General features: G+C 40.2%; 1 protein-coding gene across 1 annotated transcript in view; it reads right to left on the minus strand.

Annotated features, from left to right (window-relative positions):
• Window positions 1–5,203, minus strand: part of slc35e1 (solute carrier family 35 member E1) — a 9,158-nt gene extending 3,955 nt beyond the window's left edge. Inside the window, exons 1-2 of the mRNA XM_032525056.1 lie at window positions 4,803–5,203; window positions 1,591–1,661 (exon numbers count right to left, since the gene is read on the minus strand). Of these exons, the coding sequence (XP_032380947.1) occupies window positions 1,591–1,661; window positions 4,803–5,130 (399 nt within the window). The 5' untranslated portion in view covers window positions 5,131–5,203. The remainder of the gene's footprint in view (window positions 1–1,590; window positions 1,662–4,802) is intronic.
• Window positions 5,204–7,144: the final 1,941 nt, after the last annotated feature.

A 7,144-nucleotide genomic window follows, 5' to 3' on the forward strand; every position in this document is an offset into this window, starting at 1 on the left:
TTTTTTTTTTTTTTTTTTTTAGATTATTTTTTCGGCTTTTCTGCCTTTATTTGATAGGACAGCTAGGTGAGAAAGGGGAAAGAGAGGGGGAAGACATGCAGGAAATCGTCACAGGTCTAAGTATATACGCGCCTGCTCTACCCACTGAACCAACCCGGCCAAAGACCTTTTCCCATTTTAGAGGCTGCAGCTGGACATACTAGCCCTTCTATCGGAGACCACACACTTGGGGACAACACCTTATAGACTGAAACTATCAGAAACATCTACAGCCAGAGTTATTTGCATGTTGAAAATGTTGGCTCATGAGAAATGTAAGAGACATGCAGGTGTTATGAAACCCACTTGTGTACTCACCCACTCTCCTACCCCTCAAACTAACCACACAGAGTGAAACAGAAAACACCGCACTACACTACTAATTGGAGGATTCCGCTTACTGCCCTCAAAAGATCCAACAGCCATCAATTTTTATTGTCCAAGTAAGTCTGATACAGTATGCAAAACAAATACAGAAAAAACAAGCAACAGTAATGAGGAAGTAAGAAGTAGGTTGGAACTTCTTTTAGACAGAAATTGTCCCTACATCAAAACTGTGGACTGTGCCTTTAAGCCAGAACTCTTAATTTGTTGGTTGAGGATTAATATTTTTCCACAGGGTGAACTACTAGAGGAAGCAGAGTAGTTTTGGTAACAACTTATGAACTAAACATCTAACTGAACATCCTGATATAGCCAGTACACATACTTTTAACACAAGCACACTATTGTAACATGGCTGGCTGTTTTTTTTTTTTTTTGGTAACCCTGAAGGACTCATCTATCTTGGCAGAGGCCTACATTTCTGTCCCATTTCATGTTTCCTGACTTATTCTGAAAATTCCTCCTGAAGGCTTTCTGCACTCAAATACATTTGATAAAAGGTACTGTTTATGTACACAGTTTTTGGAAGATCTACAGTGTCCACTTTATTAGGTACACTTGTGCAATCGAATACAACTTCTCCAGCATAATGCTTTATTTTTTTATTTTATAAACGGTTATACGGGTAACACAGTGCGGCCCCGGCTGGGCCTCACATCCACACACACACCCACTTATGTTCCCTGTCTGTGGACCCAGCCTGTCTGTATACTGAACTGTTGACTGTAAGGTAAACATGACAAGCTGATGTGAGACTCCGAGGTCTCCTTATTCATATTTAGCAAACCTAGACTGTAAAATATTCCACCTTCAGGATGGAAAATGAAGCTGTAATACAAAGATGTCAAAACTTTGTGAACTTTGCCCTGATCCAGAATCAATTAATCAAGTAGAGGTACATGTTGAGGGTCTTTCTCTTTTTTCATTGAGATCTGAATTGTTGTATATAAAACAGCTCCACAGAGCACACTACTAATAGTCCCCCCCCCCCCTCCACAGAAGACCAAATCAACTTCAGGGACAAAAGCCCCTGCAAATGGCCGTAATATGAGATGCAGTACAGGAGCAGTAATGTGCCACATCCCCACTGCTAAGTCTCTAACACAGAGAAACGGGCTAAAACAGAGCAGGTCTTGTGCCATGCTTGCTGTGTCGAAACCTACTCACCTTCGTGGTTTGCTTCTCCTTCATGATAATTCTTGATAACAGCACAACCCATATTGGCATTGTAGCTTTGACTGTGAGAGAAAAAAAAGATTGAAAAAAAACAACCAATGTCAGCTTGAAAAGTACAACAACTCAATTTTATTTATAGAATCAATTCATAACAAGAGTTATCTCAAGACACTTTACAGAGAATAGGTCTAGACCACACTATAATTTACAAGGACCCAATCATTCTAGTAATTCCCCAAGAGCTAGCATTTAGTGTGACAGTGGTGAGGAAATACTTCCTTTTAGTGGCAATAACAGTCACAGTAAAAGATAAAGGAACAGTGACTAGAAATAGTTTTAGTAGTTGATGGTATAGCAGGGCGTTACAGGACACCACAGCACTACAACACTCTTGGAAAGTATAACAAAGTTTGTTTCCTTGACAAACACATAATGCCATTCAACAGCAGCAGGTACGTCAAAGCCAAATCCTCGTTCAAACACACCTCTATTGAATTGTGTCACTGAGTCACTGACTGGCGTACTATCAGGTTTATCTTGGTGTGTGTTACCAACAATGAGAGAGTTTAACTTAAGAGTAGGATTGGGTACTAAATTAAATACTTTTTAGGCGCAGACCGAATAAAGCCTATAAATGCCCTTAGAGTCCTGAGTATCGAAAAATGCCTTCATTATATATCCAATTTCAATACCTAAGGAGTAAATCTCACCAGAGTCTGTGAGCTAATAAGCATGCAGCATGCTTCTACCAAGATCTAATAATGTCTGTGATTGGCTCTCTAATGTTACAGGTCACAGAGACACGCAGGACAAACTCTACGTTACACCGAGACGGGCTCACATAGAACGGTTACAGAGGTTATTGGGCACGACCAGTTTAACTCCACATACTGTAATGTTGATGGACTTTATTGTGCTGTAATCATGTTCAATGTTTTATGTTTCTGCAGAACAGGAACCTGCTGAAAAACAGTTTTTAACCTGAGTCAGGCCTGTTATTTTGTAATGTAATATTACTTTTAACGTTCCTGTATAATAAATATGAATGAAAACGTTTGCTTTCTTCTTAACAGCGCCACCAAAAACATCACCGCGGTGGGTCCGTTCTAAATGTAGACCTGTTGTAGAAGTTAAGTGCCCTATAGTTCCTCAAACAAATTGGTTGTTGGGACAAACTTGCTCCCACTGCTAAAAAAAAAAAATCCTAAAGGAAACACTGCACCGTGGTTCTTTGAATTAGTTTAGGATGTCAAAACAGGCGTAGAAGTTTACTTTGAAGTCTACTTCTAGTTGGAACAATATATCAGACGTTGAGACTAGTTTATGCATGTTTTACTATACACTTAGCTAGCTAAAACTAATGCACTAAATATGAAGGGACTAATGTTCAGATCATGACCTTTTTGGAGGCTGAAGCTAGCGTTTGGTGCTGTTGAACTTTAGTGCATTAAACGGAGTGTATGGGAAACACTTAAACAAAATAATGCATACAGTTCAAGGGAAGGATTTATTGCAGACTTTTGTATTTATTGTATTATGCCGACAACTGAGTGTACATTTTCACTGTCATGGTACTAGTGGAAATTGACTGAATGTATCTACTTTTGTTGTTTTAGATGGTAAAACCAGTTAAAAGTGTTGATGGAAAAGAAACCAACAGACTTGGGATTTTATTGAATTGGCAGCAATGGCACCCAGCAATGGCAAAAGATCACCAGGGGTCTTTAAAGTGGTGTGCAGAGGTGCCATTTCAAGTTTACTTACTTGATTTGCACAGCTTTCACAAAACACTGTTGCCAATTTATTTAGGTACACCTAACTAAAACTAGCAGTTTAAAACAGCCCTGCAATAAATCCTTCCAGTTCCTAAACCTGGTTCTAACACCACCAGGGATCTTTGAAGTGGTTTAGAGGAGTTTGATTTGACGTTTACTTACATGTTTTTCAAGGTGAGAGAGAGTACTAGAAGTTAGGACTGTTTTTATTCACAGGTTTTTACTATAGAGTCAGAGGTCACTTTATTAGAAAAAAATCCTACTATCATGAAGGCTGTTCAGTTGAAGCTGTTTGTGTTTTTATTTTTTTATTTAACCAGGAAGTCCCTTGAGATTGAAATCTCTTTTCCAAGGGAGACCTGGCCAAGACGGCACACCAGTTACAAATTAAATAGAAATACAGCACTGTCAAAAATCACACAGATGTTGATGAAACCATGTGGTAATTTTAATGGCTATAAGTTGTGGTGTGGTTTAACTGTATTGCATTATACTGAGGTGTTTCTTATATTAAGTACACCAATATTGATATAGAAATAGGGTGGACAAAAGTTGAGAAACATCTCACCACCGCCTCAAAAAAGCCCATACAGTTGAATGAACATCTCTCTAAACAGTTTCAGCCTAAACTGAACATAATAAGGTAAGGATGTATTAAAGACTGAATCAGTTTTAGCTAGGTGTACCTAAGAATGTGGAAATTGAGTGTAACCATATAAGCTGCTGCTCTTATAACGCAGGTAGCCAGTGGAATTCTACAGCAGGTAACCAAACACTATTTCACATTGGGTTTCTTGGGAGAAAACTCAATTACACGAGTAGTTGAGATCTGATTTTATCTTTGTTCTGAGAATAAAGTTAAAGAGGCACACTGCAATACAGAACAGGTTCAGTAATAGAGCCTCCCCCTGACGTGGTATATTAGCCTTAATTAAGTTGGCTAGCTAGCTGACAGCAGTCAGTTAACATTAGCTGGTTATTTTAAAAAGGGAGACGAAAGCTAACCAATTGGAAGTTAACAGGACCCATGTAAAGTTAATTAAGCCAATGAAAGCCTGTCTGTTCACGACCTCCGGGACGCCACACTAACCCAGGCCCCAAGCTAGTTACATGTCGGTGTCGCCGAATGGACCAGCGTTAGCCAAGAAGCTAACGTCAGCTGACGGTACGCCAATTTTGCTCCTAGGATGGCAAAGGCTAGCACTTTGTAGTGCGTTGGCTAGTACTCGTTGCCTGCTCTGGTTGGTTTGGTTTAGGCAAAATGAGTGGGCGTGGTTGGGGTAAGAATGTCAAGGTGCGCCAATCAGAAGGGGAGAAGGGCGGGACATGCCTTCGCCGTCCTGGGAAATATCTATTACAGAGTAGACATCAAGTTAGCCAGGTGGCCTCACATTATTATCCAAATTAATTGAATTCCGCTGTACTCACCGGTGTGCGCATATGAAACGGGTACTTTCCATATGCTGAAGTGTGCCGACACAGAGGCAAAGTATTTCCCGAAAGCTAAAGGCAGGATATACCACCGGTAGTACCTGCTCGGCAGTTCTGTTCTGGGGACTCCCCATGCCCGCAACAACGGCGGGAGGAAGACGACGATAGAAATAATATGAAACAGAGAGACTGTGACCGGGTACGGGAATCCATTGAGGATGATTTTGTTGACAATGTTTCCCCCCGAACTGACCGTGTACCAGCCCACACACAGAAAAACTATCCGTACTCCTTCCCTAACAGGGGGCCGGTCCGCCGCAGCCATCTTCCACTGCGGAGTGACGACGAGTCACCGGTGGTTTATTTCTGCGTGCATCTGGGAAGGAAGCACTGCTCAACCATCAGACTGCTAACAATGAAGGAAACGCATAGCTTCCGGGCTTGGGTTTCAAAGTAAAAGACATCCACGGTCATGCGTTTATAAAATGGAACATCTATCTGCATTTAAAATGGAAGCTTTTGAGTGTGAATTTCAAAATCTAAAATCTACCGTTTAAATTAGAAATCGAAATAAATAAACAAAAAACGAATTGCCTGAATCGCTAAATGCCTAAACTTTAAAGCAACCACTTGGGTCACCACAACGTTTTCAAAATTAAACAAATAAAAACGCATTGTGAAGTAACTAATAGATAGTAAATAGACCAAACTTGTATTTACACAATTTCCTGCTCAGTTATTTCATTATGCCTTTTCATCCCAAGTATGTTAGTTTTAGCAGTAATTAGCCTGTATCAATGTTATCTCCTAACATACAATGGGGTTCGAAAGTTTGGGCACACCAGGTAAAAAATTGTATTAACAGGCATAAAGAAGCCAAGAAAAGATGGAAAAATCTCCAAAAGGCATCAAATGCCTTGATGATTAGACATTCCTATATTATGTCACAAAAAGTTTGATTTCATTTCCATCATTTACACTTTCAAAATAACAGAAAACAAAAAAATGGCATCTGCAAAAGTTTTGAAACCCTGCAAAGTTTATAGCATGCACCGGCCCCTTTGGAAAGCTGAGACCTGACAGTGTCATGAATTGTCCTCAGTCATCGTCTGGAAAGACCAAGTGATGTCAATCTTAAGGTTTTAAATGCCCGGACTCATCTGACCTTGCCCCAACAATCAGGACTATGGGGTCTTCTAAGCAGTTGTCTAGAAAAACTGAAACTGAAAATAGTTGACGCTCACAAAGCAGGAGAAGGCTATAAGAAGATAGCAAAGCGTTTTCAGATGCCAATATCCTCTGTTCGGAAGGTAATTAAGAAATGGTAGTCATCAGGAACAGTAGAAGTTATAGCAAGATCTGGAAGACCAAGAAAAATATCAGACAGAATAGCTCGCAGGATTGTGAGAAAAGCAAGTCCAAACCCACGTTTGACTGCACGATCCATCCAGAAAGACCTGGCAGACACTGGAGTTGTGCTACACCATTCCACTATAAAGAGATACTTGTACAAATATGGTCTTTAGCATTTGAAGTTTGCAAATGAACATATAGACAAGCCTGATGCATTGTGGGAACAAGTTCTGTGGACCGGTGAGGTTAAAATAGAACTTCTTGGCCAGAAAAGGTACATTTGGAGAAGAAAGGGCACAGAATTTAATGAAAAGAACCTCTGTCCAGCTGTTAAGCATGGAGGGGGGAATCAATCATGCTTTGGGGTTGTATTGCAGCCAGTGGCACAGGAAACATTTCACGAGTAGAAGAAAAAATGGATTCAATAAATTTCAGCAAATTTTGGACGATAACTTGATGCCATCTGTGAAACAGCTGAAGTTAAAGAGAGGATGGATTCTACAAATGGATAATGATCCTAAACACACCTCAAAATTCACTGTGAATTACATCAAGAGGCATAAACTGAACGTTTTGCCATGGCCTTCACAATCTCCTGACCTGAACACAATTGAAAATCTATGGATAGACCTTAAAAGAGCAGTGTGTGACAGACAGCCCAGAAATCTCACAGAACTGGAAGACTTTTGTAAGGACGAATGGGTGAAGATACCTCAAACAAGAATTGAAAGACTCTTGGCTGGCTAGGAGCGTTTCCAAGCTGTGATACGTGCCAAAGGTGGCAGTACAAGGTATTAACTCTGCAGGGTGCCCAAACTCTTGCAGATGCCATTTTTTTGTTTTCTGTTATTTTGAATTTTGCCTTTTGGAGATTTTTCCATCTTTTCTTGGCTTCTTTATGCATATTAATACACATTTTTACCTGGGGTGCCCAAACTTTTGAACCTCACTGTATACCTACACTCTCCGTCTCTGCTGCATGGGAA

This window comes from Etheostoma spectabile, chromosome 9 (genome assembly GCF_008692095.1).
Source record: "Etheostoma spectabile isolate EspeVRDwgs_2016 chromosome 9, UIUC_Espe_1.0, whole genome shotgun sequence".
NCBI classification, from domain to species: domain Eukaryota; kingdom Metazoa; phylum Chordata; class Actinopteri; order Perciformes; family Percidae; genus Etheostoma; species Etheostoma spectabile.